The sequence below is a fragment of the Lutra lutra genome, chromosome 6 (assembly GCF_902655055.1).
Source record: "Lutra lutra chromosome 6, mLutLut1.2, whole genome shotgun sequence".
Classification (NCBI taxonomy): domain Eukaryota; kingdom Metazoa; phylum Chordata; class Mammalia; order Carnivora; family Mustelidae; genus Lutra; species Lutra lutra.
In genome coordinates, this window is record NC_062283.1 from 109,208,352 (window position 1) to 109,225,792 (window position 17,441).

General features: G+C 39.9%; 1 protein-coding gene across 5 annotated transcripts in view; it reads right to left on the reverse strand.

Moving 5' to 3' along the window:
- SNX14 (sorting nexin 14) overlaps nt 1-17,441 on the reverse strand; it is an 84,969-nt gene extending 67,528 nt beyond the window's left edge. For 3 of the 5 annotated variants that reach the window (XM_047732119.1, XM_047732118.1, XM_047732115.1), the window contains exon 1: nt 17,134-17,440. In XM_047732119.1, the coding sequence (XP_047588075.1) occupies nt 17,134-17,333 (200 nt within the window). In that variant the 5' untranslated portion in view covers nt 17,334-17,440. Of the gene's footprint in view, nt 1-17,133 lie in introns of all 5 variants that reach the window. The other 2 variants (XM_047732116.1, XM_047732117.1) reach the window with 1 other exon arrangement.

Below are 17,441 nucleotides of genomic sequence, written 5' to 3' on the forward strand. Positions count from 1 at the left end.
CCATTCACAAATCACTACGTAGTGAGAAGAGAATGAAGCCAGTCCACAGAAAGAGAAAAAAGGAAGTGAAGAACTTATCAGTTGTATTTTAAATCCAGGTTCTACCAGTCTCTGAGGCCTAGCTACACTCATGTTCCTTCTACACTTAAATAACCTTCCAATGATTCCACTCTGCCAATATAGTATGAGTTTAGTTTCTGTCATCTACCACTTAAAGTCTTGAGTAATACCCTGAAGGCAATAAATAATTTTTAAGATTTTAGGAATTTTAGAAGTTTTAAGGAGTGATGTATTGCTAGACTTTATAATCAAAGGACAACTCGGGCCACAATATGGAGAATAGCCTAAACTGGAAACATGCAGGCTAATTAGAAAGCTGAAAAAAATCTACAGGAGTCAAAGATAGCTTATATAGAGAAGAGACTTAGAGATAAAAAAGCTGATAGTCTTGAAAACATTTAAGAGGAAGAATTAAGAGGACTAAGTTGTTGGTTAATGTGAGCAGAAGGGATTAGTAAAAAATCACTTCTCTTTGGACACGCTAAATTTCAAGTATCTTAAAACATGGCGTGCAGCGGGGTCACCTGGGTAGGTCAGTTGGTTGAGCATCTGACTCCTGATTTCAGCTCAGGTCATGGTCTCAGGGTCCTGGGATTGAGCCCAGGATCTTCACTCAGTGTCTGCTGAGACTCTCCCCCTCCCTCTCCTTCTGCCCATTCTCACACTCACTCTTTCTCTCTCTAAAATAAATAAATCTTAATAAAAACAACAGAGCAAGTAGAAAAATTTCATGAGCAGTTAAATATCGGGTAGTTTAAATCTCTGCAGAGAATATGAGGTAAGGAAAAAAAAATTGGGGATTATCACATAAAGATCATTGAAATCATGGGAATAAATGAAGTGACCAGGGAGGAGCTGTAGAATGACAAAAAAGAGAGACATTTAGGAAATAAGCAGAGCAAGAGAAATCTAGTAATTAGAAGAGCTGGGGGGTAGAGAGACCAAAAAAACAAGAATCAAGTCATAGGGGCGGGGTGCCTGGGTGACTGATGGTTAAACGTCTGCCTTCAGCTCAGGTCATGATCCCAGGGTCTTGGGATAAAGCCCCGCATCAGAATCCCTGCTCAGTGGAGAGTTGGCTTCCCCCTCTCCCTCTGCCCACACGAAACCCCCATCCCACCATGTGCACACTGGCTCTCTATCTCAAATAAATAAATAAAATTACAAAGAAAAAGAATCAAGTCATAAAGGCTGTCAAGGTAAAAAAAAAAAAAAATCAACAAGGATGAAGTAGTTAACATGATCAAATTATTTTTAAATTTAAGTGAGAGAATGAGAAGTTTTAACAACAAAAAAAGGCACTGATGAACTGGCAAAAGCAGTTTAGTAGAATGCCAATGGAATGCAGTGGATTGATGAAGAGTGAACTAAAAATAAAAAAGTGAAATTGGGGGATGCCTAGGTGGCTCAGTCAGTTAGGCATCTGACTCTTGGTTTCGGCTCACATCATAGTCTCAGGGTCATGAAATCCAGCCCCGCGTCAGGCTTTCGCACTCAGCAGGGAGTCTGCCTGAGATTCTCTTTCCCTCTCTCTGCCCCTCCCCCACTAAGAGAAGTAAATTGCTAATATGGATAATTCTCTTTTTAAAGGAACAACAGGCTAAGGTGGTGGCTGGAGGGAGATAATGACCAAAAATGTTTGGGAAAACCTATTCATATTTAAATATTGACAGCATAGAAGGAGATAAGAGAAAAAGACATAGAAGAGAAGAGCTAAGTTGAGTTAATAATGTCCTAGAGAAGTTAGCAGTAGCTGGGTTTCAAAGCCTAAAAGGAGAAGTAGTTATAAGAGCCGGAGATATCTCTTCCCAAATACCAGAGAGAAAGAATACATGGATGAGAATGCACTTAAGCTGTAGATTCAGTAATGAGGATGAAAAGCAATGATGTCCTTTACGTGAAATGGGAGATGCTGAAAGAGAAAGGCAAAAGGGACAAGATCAGAAGTTCCAGCAGACTGGGCAAGTTCTGAAAGAGCCACTGGGCAACACGCAATGAGAAGGCTATTCTGAAGAACTGCTGGGAAGTTAAATTTACAGGTTTGGGATTTTCTCTAATAGCATTCAGTAACCAAGATATAAACATTGAAAAACCAAGCAGCATCACTGATCCAAGATTTCAATTTTGTCAGGTCAGTGCAACAGAAAGGAGTTAAGGATACTGGCAGCAGAGTAGCTGAAGTGATGGACCGTGGATTCTAAGCTAGACCAACTCTAAACTGCATAGGTAAGTGACAACAAAAGAGAAGAAATAGAAAGCAAAGGAGTCAGGAGGCTGAGAAGTCAAGGAGCAGGTACAGTGTGACTGACTGAATGAAAGAAGCAGATGGTCAGCAAGTAGGATACCTGCTTTCTAAGATTTCAGAGGTAGAGCTCTTTCTGGTGATTAATAAGGGCCACCATATGTTGACCCAAGTGGGAGGCTAAAGAGGAATCACCTCACGACAGACTACTTGGTGAGTTATTCACACAAGCACTGAAGTCACCTAGAATGGTGACAGGATTTTAAAACGGAGAGGAAGGCGATAAACCATAAAACAAAGTCATTTATAAACGAGCATAAATAACCTGGAGAGTGGTATCAATGAGAAAACAGACAAATGGCATATGTCCCAAAGGAGTAAGAGACTTCTGCTGCCTTGACAGAATGACTGGTACTAGACTTGCCTTCCCACCATAAACAACTATAAAACAGGACAAAACATACACAGTGGGATGCTTGGGTGGCTCAGCCTATTAAGTGGCTGCCTTTGGCTCAGGTCATGATCCTAAGGTCCTGGCATCAAGTCCAGCATCGGGCTCCTTGTTCAGTGGGGAGCCTGCTTCTCCCTCTGCCTGCTGCTCCCCTGCTTGTGCTCACACTCTTTCTGATAAAAAAAAAAAAAAAAAAAAAAAAAAAAATATATATATATATATATATATATATATATATATATAGTAACTATTTCCAGGCAGTACAAGATGAAAATCCCTAAGACAAAGGAAACACACAACTGAGTTCCACATCTATCCCAGTTCTCTGAGGACAATTTATCAAGTGCAGTACGGAATAGAAAGGATTACAGAAGACCTGGAAGTTCAGAATTGGGAAATATACAGCACTAAGTAGTAAGAAGAGGTGAAGTGAAGATGCATGATTAGAGGTGCTTACCTATTATAGACAGTACAGACAGTGATCAAGTAAATATAAAAGCTGTGAGACAAAGGCTGAGGCCCCAAACTAGATGAATTGCCTGGTCTTAATATTGCCTGCAGAATAAAATAAAACCCCTTAAATCTTTACAGTCCCTTTCAATCTGGCCCCAGTTCACTTTTCTACTTTCTTTCACTTTTCTTATTTCTTCCCATTCCTTCTCCCCACACACACTCCCTGTAACCTCTACACCCAACATGGGGCATGGGGCTTGAACTCACAACTTGCATGCTCTACTGACTAAGCCAGCCAGGTACGCCTCTTCTCATTCCTGTATACAAAGCTTCACTCCACCCAAAATAGCATACTTGACATCAAGTTTTGTTTTGTTTTTTAAAGATTTCATTTATTTATTTGACAGAGATCACAAGTAGGCAGAGAGGGAAGCAGAGAGAGAGGGGGAAGCAGGCTCCCCGCTGAGCAGAAAGCCCTCTGTGGGGTTCAATCCCAGGACCCTGGGATCATGACCTGAGCTGAAGGCAGAGGCTTTAACCCACTGAGCCACCCAGGTGCCCCTGACATCAAGCTTTAAAAAAAAAAGAACCTTATACTTGGAAACTAACTCAAATTATAGAAGTATTTCAGAGATTCTTGTTCGTAGCTGCTTACCAAACATCATTTTGACCCAGACAACCATGACTCAGAATTCAGAATTTTTAGGATTTTTGAAGTTATATAATACACATTTCATATATACTTTAACACTCCCAATGAGATCTAATGCAGTACTCCATCATTAGATATTAATATTTCTGCAACAAAACAATAAGAAAGAAATAAGTCAGAAATAAAGACTATAGGGGCGCCTGGGTGGCTCAGTGGGTTAAAGCCCCTGCTTTCAGCTCGGGTCATGATCCCAGGGTCCTGGGATCGAGCCCCATATTGGGCTCTCTGCTCAGTGGGGAGCCTGCTTTCTCCTCTCTCTCTCTCTGACTGCCTCTCTGCCTACTTGTAATCTCTGTCTGTCAAATAAATAAATAAATAAATCTTTAAAAAAAAAAAAAAAGAAAGAAAGAAAGAAAGAAAGACTATAAATAGGGGCGCCTGGGTGACTCAGTCAGTTAAGTATCTGCCTTCGGCTCAGGTCATGACCTCAGGGCCCCACATCAGGCTCCCTGCTCAGTGGGGAGCCTGCTTCTCCCTCTCCCTCTGCCTCCCACTCCTTCTGCTTGTTCTCTCTCACTTTCTCTATGTCAAATAAATAAAACCTCAAAAAAAAGAGGAAAGACTAAATAAATAGTCTCATGTCTGTTCAGATCAGGTTTTGTCATCAAATGTAATTGGTACAAACTTAGGGTTAAAATTACTTCTTCACAGAGCTTTTGATATCAGAATTACAGATTAGGAATTGTAGACATGTAGATCAAATGACAGTCAGATTTTAGACTGAATGACAATAAATACTACATGCAATATGTGTGGGCTTTAACTAAAGCAAGCAATAACTAAGGTATTATTTAAGAAGAAAATCTATATCCTTAAATGCATTAATCCAGTAGTTCTCAACCAAGGGTATTTTGCCCCCCAGGGGGCATTTGGCAGTATATGCAGACATTTTTGATCATCGTAACTGTGGAGAGGGGGAAAGGGAAGGTACACTATTGACATCAGGTGGCTAGAAATCAAGATTGCTGCTAAATTTCCTACAGTGCACAGGCCAGTCCCTCACAACAAAAAGTTATCTAGCCCAAATTATCAATAGTGCTGAGATTGAGAAACCCTGCATCAATCAGAGACAAATACTAAAACCAACAACCTAAGCATTCAGAAAGTTGGGGGAAAAAAACAGGATCCAAATACATAAAAAGGAAGGAAACAATAAAGAGAAGAATAGAAATTAAGAAAGCACACAACAATGACAAGAGGAAATAACAAAATATAAGCTTAGTTTTTGAAAAATAAAATAAGCAAAACTATAATTAGATTTATCTTCTTTTCCAACTTGAGCTGTATTTTACCATAACTAAAGGGACCTAACAAGTGAAGTAAAGCAATTCTAGAAGGAAAAATAGTGGAGAGAGAGAGAGAGAGAATTCAAATTTTAAAATATACAAGGAATGAAAAAAATGAGAAAATCATCATGTTGCAACCTATAAGGAAATAACTCATTCATGGAATAATAAATGGTAAAACCAAAGAAGTTTATGGGGGCAAAGTATTAGCTGTCACTACCCAAATCCACAAAAAGTGAGGAACTCCATCTTAGGTGGAGTTATCCTCTCATGTGATATAATTCTTACACACACAAAAAGATCTAAATCTAATCAAATTTATAAATCTAACACCTTGACTACAAAAAATATGCAGGTAAGAATAAAAAAAAAAAAAAAAAAAAAAGACACCATAAGGAACCTAACAGCAAAAGTGTGAACAAATGACCCAGTTTCTTCAAGTGGGGAGAGGGGAGAGAAGCAGGTAAGGAGGAATGTTCTAGATCCAGGTAAACAAACTATGGCTTATGGGCCAAATGCCACCTGATTTGGTATGGCTCCCAAGCTAAGTCAAGTTTTTACAATTTTTTTAATGATTCTTTTAAAAGAAAAAAAAAAAGAATATGGGACAGAAACCTGATGCAGCCCAAAAGTCTAAAATATTTACTATCTGACACTTCATAGAAAAATTTTGCCAACTCTTATTGTAATTATAAGAGATTTACAAAAGCCTAAGAGATGTAGCTCCCACATACAATGAGTGGACCTATTTTAGATCCTGATTAGTATAGATATGCTACCAATTTTTATGCAGTTAGGAAAATTTGATTATGGACTTATATGATATTAACCAACTAGTGCTAATTTTTTAAGGTTATGGTTTTGTGTAGAAGTGATTTTTAAAATGAAGGAAGACTTGGGCGCCTGGGTGGCTCAGTGGGCTAAGCCTCTGCCTTCGGCTCAGGTCATGATCTCAGGGTCCTGGGATCAAGTCCCGCATCGGGCTCTCTGCTTGGCAGGGAGCCTGCTTCCTCCTCTCTCTCTCTCTGCCTGCTTCTCTGCCTACTTATGATCTCGCTCTGTCAAATAAATAAATAAAATCTTTTAAAAAATAAATAAATAAATAAAATGGAGGAAGACTAGATATTTTTCAAATATGCAAAATACTGATGGTTGTTGAGACTGAGTGATGGGTGCTTGGAAGTGCCTTGTACTCTTTTTTCTATGCATGCTTGGAAATTTTCAAAATCAAAAGCTAATAAAAAGGACAAAGTTTTTGAGGCACCTGGGTGGCTCAGTGGGTTAAAGCCTCTGCCTTCGGCTCAGGTCATGATCCCAGGGTCCTGGGATCGAGCCCCGCATCCAGCTCTCTGCTCAGAGGGGAGCCTGCTTCCTCTTCTCTCTCTGCCTGCCTCTCTGCCTACTTGTGATCTCTGTCTGTCAAATAAATAAATAAAATATTTAAAAAAAAAAAAAAGGACAAAGTTTCAGCAAGACAGATCAAGGAATAAAACAAAAAGAGAATACAAATACACAAAATACTGAATGAAGAAGAAATAATGAGAGCTAAAGCTGAAATGAAAAATTAAACTGCAAACAACTATGTTCATAAACTGAATAACCTATATGACATAAATTTTTGAAAATAGACAAAAATGCTAGAAATTATTAAGTGAAGAACTAGATAACTTATATACACCAGTTAGCATTACTGTAATTAAAACAGTAATCAGAAACCTAGCTGAAAAAAAGAAAGAAAAAAAAAAAAAAAAGACCCTGGCAAATGGTAATGAGACAGATAATCCCTATCCTATATACATGACTTCAGGGGGGGAAAAAAAATGAGAAAAAGCTACTAATTTAAAAAGACTAATATAATTTTAATTCCCAAATCAGACAAAGACAATATAAGAAAATTATTAGGTCTATCTTACTTACCAAATACTAAGAGTAAAATATTAGTTAACTAAAACTAGCAGTATATCATAAAATAAAGAATAATACATCACAAGAAATGCATGTTTTTAAATAGCTCATTATCTTTAAATCTATACCTTCAACAGTAAAGGGGAAAAAAATCAAAATAATGATACCTCTTGATCTAACAAGTTCACAGGGAACAGAGAGGGAAAAAAACATATTCACAACACTATAGGGATGCGGTCAACAAAAGCCAGACTATTAAAAACTCCACAAAACATAAGCCCCAGTTTCCTCAACAATAAACTACAAGGTTAAAAAAAGTGGGATTATGGGGAGGGGAGGTAACTTTCAAATTAAAAGATCACATTTGGATCTTAACTTGATTAACTGTAAAAAGCTGTTTACAAATAAGATTCATTATGGATGGAGCAATAGAAACATAAAGTATGTGAAGATATAGTAAAATGTTAATAGTAAAATCTAAGCGGTACATGACTGATCATTTATTGTAAATTCATACATTGCTGTATGCTTAAATTTTTTTTATCATAGAATGATGGGGGGAATTCTAGCAAATTCAGGGAAATCTGACCATTGGACATTTGATGATAAGAAATTACTTTTTTTTATGTGAAGTGATATTATGGTTATATAAGAAAAAAAGGACTTATCTGTTAAGAGACACATACTGAAATTTTTTTTTTAAGATTTTATTTACTTATTTGTCAGAGAAAGAGCACAAGCAGGGGGAGCAGCAGGCAGAAGGGGAGGGAGAAGCAGGCTCCTCTCTGACCAAGGAACCTGATGAGGGATTTGGTCCCAGTACCTTGGGATCATGACCTGAGCTAAAGGCAGACACTTAAAAGACTGAGCCACCAAGGTTTCCCAAATACTGAAATTTTTAATGTTTATAGATAAAATACATCTTCTGAGAGTTGCTTCAAAATAATTGTAGGGGGCTGATATCTGACTTGAGCTGATAGTTTTTTAAGCTTAGTGACAGATACTTAATAGGTTTCATTATACAATTCTATTTTTATTTTATGTATGTTTAAAATATTCCATAATAAACTTTTTTTTTTTAATGAAAAAAGGCACTTAAAAAGACACAAGAACAGGTCTGAATGAATGGAGAGATTTTGTTCACGGATGAAACCTTTAAAAATAGCCAACATACCCAGATTAATTCACAAAGTAATAACACCGTGGTGGTATTAAATATGACTGCAAATTCTTTAACACTCTTCACATCAAAAACAGGAATTTAATTTTCTTCCCCTTGAATAGGGATTAGCCTTAATCACACTACAGCTAAGAGAATGTAGCAGAAATGAAGCTGCCTAACTTCTAAAACTAGGTCATAAAATGGATATGGCTTACGGCAGGCTGTCTTTCTCAGGATGCCCACCCGTGTAAGCCAGCACCACTTTGGGGGAAAAGCCACAGGTAAAAGCCATATGTACAGGTTCTGGCCTATAGTCTTGCTGAGATCACAGCCAACAACCAGCATCAACTGTCACATATATTAATGAACAAGCCAACAATTACTATTCTAGCCCCTGTCTTCATGGTGCCCAGCTGATGATGCCCAGAGATTAACTATACTGACCAACTTGCCCAAATTACAGTTCTGTGTGCAAATTAGATGTTGCTGACCTAAACCACAAATTTAGGGATGGTTTGTTAGGTGACACTATATAAACAAAACAGAAACTACAATCAAAATTCCAGCTCAGGATGTCTGGGTGGCTCAGTTGGTTAAAGGGCTGCCTTCGCCTCAGGTCATGTTCCCAGGGTCCTGGGATCAAGCCCTGCATAGGACTCCTTGCTCAGTGGAGAGCCTGCTTCTCCCTCTCCCTCTCCCTCTGCCTGCCGCTTTGCCTACTTGTGCTCTCTCCCTCTCTCTCTCAAATAAATAAATAAAATCTTAAAAAAAAAAATCCGGTTCAATCTTTAGAGAAATTTGACATAATCTTTCTAAAATGTATAGGGAAAATAAAATTTTATTTTTAGATTTATTTATTTACTTAAGAGAGAGAGCACGCAGACACAAACACAAAGAGGGAGAGGGAGAAGCAGACTGCCCATTTATCAGGGAGCCTGATTCGGGGCTCAATCCTAGGATGCTGGGATCATGACCCGAGCTGAAAGCAGACTCAACCTACTGAGCCACCCAGGTGTCCCGAAAATAAAGGTTTAAAAAGAGCTGACCAACTTTGCAAAAGAAGCGCCAAGAGTAAGAACTTGTCCTCGCAGATATAAAACCACACTGTGAAATATAACACTATTGTTAAAAAAAAAAAAAATCTGGTACTGTTATAGGAAGAGAAAAATAAACAGAAGAAACAGAGCTTAGAAGTTTGGAAACAAAATATATAACATCCTGGAATCTGCCTGCATTCAAATTCTGGCCATGACACAATGCAAATTACCTTCTCTGAGTGTTGTTTGGTCTTCTATAAAATGAGATAATAAAATACCTAATTCAAAGTTGTTACGATGATTAAATAAGACCACAACAGTGCTTAGACTAGCCTATAATATACTAAGTTATAAGTGTATGTAAGCCAATTGTTGTAGTTCAAAAAATAAAGAACCATCCTATGGTTAGGAACCTACCTAAAAAAGACAACCTATGGATGAAATGGGGAAAAAATTTGCAAACCATGTATATGATAAGGAGTTAATATCCAAAACACATAAAGAATTCACTCAACCCAGGGCAATCTTGCACTTCCAATAGGAAGAAGCCTACTTCACTACTCCAACAAGAGGAAGCAATTTTTCTTGCACAGCAACAAACCCAGCCAATAAGAATATACCATAACTCAGGCAATAAGAAACCACCACCATCCTGCACTCTCCCTTTCTTCCAGTGGACTTTTATTCAAAGCAGACCCTCCCATCTTCCTCTCTTCTCTGCTAAATTACATTCCTCTCCTTTGATCTTCAGGCTTGTCTCTGGTTTCCCATTGCAACTGCCATTGCTTTAGTATTCCTGAATAAACCCATTTTGCTGGTTAAAAACAGAAAGTGCGCAGAAGACCTAAATACACATTTCTCCAAAGAAGTTGTATGAAATACCAACAGGTACATGAAAAGATGTTCAACATCATCAATAGTCATTAGGGGGATGCAAATTAAAACCACAATGAGGTTATCACCTCACACCTGTTAGAATGGCCATCATCAAAGAGACAAGAGATAGCTGTGCCGGGGTGGCTCAGTTGGTTAAGCCTCTGCCTGAGGCTCAAGTCATGACCCCAGGATGGAGCCCTGCATCAGGCTCCCTGCTCAGCAGAGAACCTGCTTCTCCCTCTCCCTGCTGTTCACTCTGCTTGTGCACTCTCTCTCTCTGTCAAATAAATAAATAAAATATTTTAAAAATATTAAATATTTTTTTAAAAGACAGGAAATAACAAATGCTGGTATGGATGTGGAGAAAAGAGAACCCTTTGTGCTATTGGTGGGAATGTGAACTGATAGAGCCACTATGGAAACAGTCTGGAGAATTTCCAAAAAGTTAAAAGTAAAACTACTATATAATTCGGGAATTCCACTTCTGGAAAAATATCCAAAGGAAACAAAAACACTAACTCAAAAAAATGTCTGCACCCCCATGTTCACAGTAACATTATTTACAACAGCCAAAATACGGAAACAACCTAAGTGTGCATCAACAAATGAACAAAAGGGACGCCTGGGTGGCTCAGTGGGTTAGGCCTCTGCCTTCAGCTCAGGTCATGATCCCAGGGTCCTGCCTCTCTGCTCAGTGGGGAGCCTGCTTCCCCCCTCTCTCTGCCTGCCTCTCTGCCTACTTGTGATCTCTGTCAAATAAATAAATAAATAAATAAATACTTAAAAAAAAAAAAACAAATGAACAAAGAAGCCGTAGTATGTATACACACACACACACACACACACACACACATAAAAACCATAAAAAATGAGGAAATCCTATCATTTGGGACAACATGGATGGACCTATGCTAAGTATTATGCTAAGTGAAATAAATCAAAGAAAAGAAAAATAGTGTATGATCTCACTTTTATATAAAATATTAAGGAAAAAAACTCACAGAAAAAGATCAGACTTGTGGTTACAAGAGGAGGAGCATAGGGGAGAGGAAACTGCAGGAAGGTGGTCAAGGTACAAACTTCCAAGAAGATAAATAAGTACTAGGGATGTAATGTACAACACGATGACTATAGCTAACAATTAAGCTACAATTAACTAAGTAAAACTACGAGAGGCACCTAGGTGGCTCAGTGGGTTAAAGCCTCTGCCTTCCTCTCAGATCATGATCTCAGGGTCCCAGGATCGAGCCCCGCACCAGGCTCTCTGCTCAGCAGGGAGCCTGCTTCCCTCTCTCGCTCTGCCTGCCTCTCTATCTACTTGTGATCTCTGTCCGTCAAATAGATAAATAAAATCTTTAATTAAGTAATTAAAACTACAACAAGATACCACTATTTATTCACTAAAATGACTAAATTAAACCTACAGGCAATATCAGACGGAATAGCCAAATGCTTTGGCAGGAGTGTAAATTAGTACAATCACTTTGGAAAACTATCTGGCAGTATCTACTTAAGTTAAACAAACACATACACTATGACTAAGCATTTCCATCCATTGGGTATCTACCCAAAAGAAATAAGTCTATCAAAAGAAATATATATAAGAATATTCATAGCAGCATTATTCATAGCTGCTAAAAACTGTAAACAGGTCAAAGGCCCTTCAACAGAAGAATGGATAAACAAAGTATGTCATATTCCCAGTGGAATACTGCACAATAACAAAAGAGACTGAAGTACTGGCATACACAACAATACGAACAAATCTCAAAAGAGTTGAGAGAAAGAAACCAGATACAAGAGAACCATGTAATTACATTTATATGAAATTCAAAAACAAGCAAAACTGATCAGTGGTGACTGAGGTTACTGACAAGGGAGTCTACTGGGGTGCTAGAATAAATGAGACAAAAATAACGGAACATTTAATAAAAGTTAAGTTCTAAGTCCAGAGCACAATTTGAAATACTTTTAATGTATTAACCGTTTAATCATCAAAATAATCATATAGGGGCGCCTGGGTGGCTCAGTGGGTTAAGCCGCTGCCTTCGGCTCAGGTCATGATCCCAGGTCCTGGGTTCAGGCCCCGCATCGGGCTCTCTGCTCAGCGGGGAGCCTGCTTCCTCCTCTCTCTCTGCCTGCCTCTCTGCTTACTTATGATTTCTCTCTGTCAAATAAATAAATAAAATCTTTAAAAAAAATAATAATAATCATATAATGTAGATACTAGTATTACCCCCATTTAAAGATGAGGGTACTCATCTGTAACAGATCGATGTTAGATCACTTTTCCAAAGCCACATAACTGATTAATGGGGAAGGCAGAATCAAATTCTTACATTGAAGCTCAGATTTCAAACTTTCAACCACAATAATCAATTGCCTCAATAATCAAAGAAAACTCTTCAGAAAAAAACCTGGGTCAAACAAAACACTTACAAAATGTCAGTAAGCTATTATTACTACTACCATTATTATTACTAGCATGTAACTTAAAATACTGATTATAACAAATATTCAACACTACTATTGGTAAATATAATTGCATCTATGTTCCTAGCTTTTCCTAAAAATACTGTAAAAGCGTTACCACAAACAATTTGAAATATATAAAGTATGTTACTCTATTCCTCTCAAAAATCATTTATAATAGCCAAAATTATAGCTATTTATCTTTCCACAGATAAGACTGATAATCTTGGGGAACCCATGTGGCTCAGTCAGTTAAGCATCTGCCTTCAGCTCAGGACACCATCCCAGGGTCCTGGGATTGAGCCCTGCATTGGGCTTCCTAGTCAGTAGGGAGGAGACTTCTCCCTCTCCTCCCCACTCTGGCTCACTCTTGTTCTCTCTCTCACTATCTCTGTTGCTATCTCTTTATCTCTCAAATAAATAAATAAAATTAAAAAAAAAAAGTCATGATCTTAATTCATATTGAAAGAAAAATTTATATACTAAATAATACCTTGAAAGATCTTTAGGATTTAAAGTTTCAAGACTGTAAAAGAAAAAATTAATCTCAGGGGTACCTGGCTGGCTCAGTCATTAGAGCATGTGACTCTCAAGCACCACAATGATTGTAGAGCCTACTTAAAATTCTTAAAAAATTTTTTTAAATAATTCTAAGTTTAACCATATAGAAGGAAAGCTCCAAACCTCCATACTAACCAGTTAAAGATTTTAAACTGAAAATTTCTTTTTTTAAATTTTTTTTTAAGATTTTATTTATTTGACAGACAGAGATCACAAGTAGGCAGAGGGGTATAGGGGTGGCGGGGGGGAGATGCAGGCTCCCTGCTGAACAGAGAGCCTGATGCAGGGCTCACTCCCAGGACCTTGGAATCATGACCTGAGCCGAAGGCAGAGACTTTAACCTACTGAACCACCCAGGCGCCCCTGAAAATTTCTTTTTAAGTTATTTCTAAAAACTAACTGGTGAAATACCTGTGTAGAAGTCATTTACTTTAAGAGTTTTTTTTTAAAGTAAATCTCTATATCCAATGTGGGGTTCAAACTCACAACATCAAGATCAAGAGTCACATGTTCTTCTGAGTCAGCCAGTTGCCCCAAGAAATCACTTATTGATGGTATGCATTAAGTCTATCTTCTCTTATCTAATTTCATCATTATACCCCTAATATTTTTATTTTTTGTATTATATATATTTTTTAATTTCTTTTTTTAAGGATTTTATTTATTTATTTATTTTTTAAGATTTTATTTATTTATTTGACAGAGAGAGAGATCACAAGTAGACAGAGAAGCAGGCAGAGAGAGAGGGAAGCAGGCTCCCTGCTGAGCAGAGAACCCGATGCGGGACTCGATCCCAGGACCCTGAGATCATGACCTGAGCTGAAGGCAGCAGCTTAACCCACTGAGCCACCCAGGCGCCCCCAGGATTTTATTTATTTATTTGACAGATCACAATAGGCAGAGAGGCAGGCAGAGAGAGAGAGGAGGAAACAGGCTTCCTGCTGAGCAGAGAGCCCAATGTGGGGCTCGATCCCAGGACCCTGGGATCATGACCTGAGCTGAAGGGGGAGGCTTTAACCCACTGAGCCACCCAGATGCCCCTATTTTTTTAATTTCTGAACAGATGTACCTCATATTCCTCACTCCCAGAAGGGGCCACATTTTCTTGTATAACAATCTTCCAGAGCTAGGCAAAGCATACGTAAACATACGTCTTTGTATGTACATATGAATCTACCCACATATTCTAAAGAAAATCATATAATATGCTGAAAAGCACACTATATACTGTCTCGCACCTTCCAAAAGCTTTTTCCTAAAAAAAGAACACTTAAACATCTATTTTACTTATTTTATTTTTTTTAAAGATTTTATTTATTTATTTGACAGGCAGAGATCACAAGTAGGCAGAGAGGCAGGCAGAGAGAGAGGAGGAAGCAGGCTCCCCGCTGAGCAGAGAGCCCGATGCTGGGCTTGATCCCAGATCATGACCTGAGCCGAAGGCAGAGGCTTTAACCCACTAAGCCACCCAGGCGCCCCCATTTATTTTATTTTTAAGTAGACTCTACCCCCAACGTGGAGCTTGAACTTATGACTCTGAGATCAAGGGTCCCATGCGCTCCCAACTCAGCCAGCCAGGCACCAAAGGGTAGCTAACCATTCTTTTAGTCAAGATAATTATATCATGTTTAAGGTCACTTTTTGCTGCTTTCAACAGTAACAACGGAAAATACCAAAAAACGTATGCAAAAACAATTTCACTCGTAAATTCAATCAGAGATAATATTTATGTATTATACCCTTCTTTCTTTGTATAATACAAATAAAGATAACAGCGTAGAGATCAGATGGTATGACTTATTAACAACAAAGAACACTCAACGCTATAATTAAGCAGATGACCTCAGAAATCTAGTTCAAGCTGACCTTGCATGTCCTACCTTGAGCACCTAAACTGACTCATCTACCAAAAGAGATACGTTAAGAGATAGGTTAATTCCTGGACAAAACTTACTAATTACAAAACGTTCACCTATCTCTCATACTAAAGTTATTCATCTAGCTTAGAATACCTTCCAGATGACAGAAAGCAAGTAAGTATTTAATAATTCATTTGACTCTGTTAAGGATTCCTCTTCCTCCATATTCCTAAAATCAAACATCTTACTATCACAATCAAAGCACATTTTCCAGTAAAATATCAATTGCTATTTAAACCTAGTATATTGGGCGCCTGGGTGGCTCAGTGGGTTAAGCCACTGCCTTCTGCTCAGGTCATGATCTCAGGGTCCTGGGATCGAGTCCCGCATCGGGCTCTCTGCTCAGCGGGGAGCCTGCTTCCCTCTCTCTCTCTCTGCCTGCCTCTCCGTCTACTTGTGATCTCTCTCTGTCAAAATTAAAAAAAAATAAAAAATAAAAAAAAATAAACCTAGTATATTAACCCAGTCAATTAACAAGAAAGCAAAATGGGTAGGGAAAAATTTCAGCTCTAACAGTCACAGCAAGTGGTTACTTTAGAGCAAAATTAAATCACCAAATTCCCAGCGAATGCTTTCCCATTCCTATCCTCAGGGATCAACTACCCAAAATGAAGAACAGAGATGGTTTCAAGTTCAAAACATCAGAAAAAAATATTACGCAGATGCTGCTGCTGACAAGCGTCTCAAGTCTTCCTTCCACCAAGAGCAAATCTGGAAATAATTTGAGGCAAAAGATCTCCTCTACTAACCTATTTCATCGTTACCATTCCTGGAAATAGCTAATTGAAGGAAATCAAATTTATTTCAGGGAAAGAAACTTCCCATTTCAAAATGTCAACGGAATTCATCAATTTCAACTCTCAATCTTCCCTTTTGTAATATTCTAGAGATACTGAGGCAGGTACTATTCTGCTTTCCGACTTCAACAAATCTTTACGGTCATCCATTTTAACCAACCACCCTTTGGGGAAAGCTTCGGGTAAAAGACTGTGTGTGAGGCCTTCAGCTGAAGACGGTGTGCGTGTGTGTGCTTCAGCTGTAAAACTGTGTGTGGGGGGGGGCGCCTGGGTGGCTCAGTGGGTTAAAGCCTCTGCTTTCGGCTCGGGTCATGATCCCAGGGTTCTGGGATCGAGCCCCACATCGGGCTCTCTGCTCAGCAGGGAGCCTGCTTTCCTTCCTCTCTCTCTGCCTGCCTCTCTGCCTACTTGTGATCTCTCTCTGTCAAATAAATAAATAAAATCTTTAAAAAAAAAAAAAAAACTGTCTCTGTCTGTGTGTGTGTGCGCGCGCGCGCGCGCGCACCCTTCAGCTGTAAGATTGGGCGGGTGCGCCCTCGGGCTCTAAGTGTCTGGGTGTACATCTGGGCGTGCTTCAGCTGTAAGGCTGTGCGTGTTTGTGCGCGCAATGCGGCTATAAAACTCTATGACCACCCTTTAGCTGTAAGACTGTGCGTGCGTATGTGTGTGTACGTGTGTGTGTGCGCGCACGCCCTTCGGCTGTAAGACCATGCGTGTGGGTGTGCACCCTTAGCTGTAAGGCTAAGCATGCCTGTGTGTGCGCATGCGTGCACTGAGAGCTAGGAGAGTCCCCTGAAACCGGGGCTGCTACAAGACCGGGAACCCTCCTTCGTCAGCTGACTGGACCGCCCCTGCAAGGTCTCAAATTGGGACGCACATAGAGATTTCACGCCTCTGAAAAACAGCGATGATGCAGCACCAGGTTTTAAGGAACAGGTGAAAAGTAGGTAAGAATCGGGGCCAGGTGTCTCAGGAGACCGGCCTTAGCAAAGGGGGCACTGGAACGCATCCCACCCGGCAGGCACTTCCGGCCCCGGACGCTCCGCCCAGCTCTCCGAGGCCGCTGTTCCCAAGGCCTCGAAGCTGGCCGCAAGCGCCGCAGTTGCGCAGCCCAGGCGGCCTCCACACAGTGAAATAACACGGGCTCCCGTCCGCAGCCCCGCAGAATAGACGCCCGTCAGACCCGCGCTGCGACGTTACCTATTGAGGAGCAGGGAGGCGACGCTAAGGCAGAGCAGCAGGAAGCAGAACAGCGGGTACTGGCGGCAGATCTCGCGTCCCACGTCCAGCCGCAGCCGCTGCTTCAGCTTCTCCCCCATCGCCCGCACCCAGGACACCATCTCCGTTGGCGTGGCTGAAGCTCCGCTACAGATTGAGGCCGAGGTCGAGGCGACCCCCATCAACCTCTTGCGTCTCCGCCCCCACCCGGCCCGGCGGCTACCCACACAGCCGCCGACCAGCGGACCGTCCGCCGGCTGCAGTCGCCCAAAGCCCCGCCCAGACCCCGC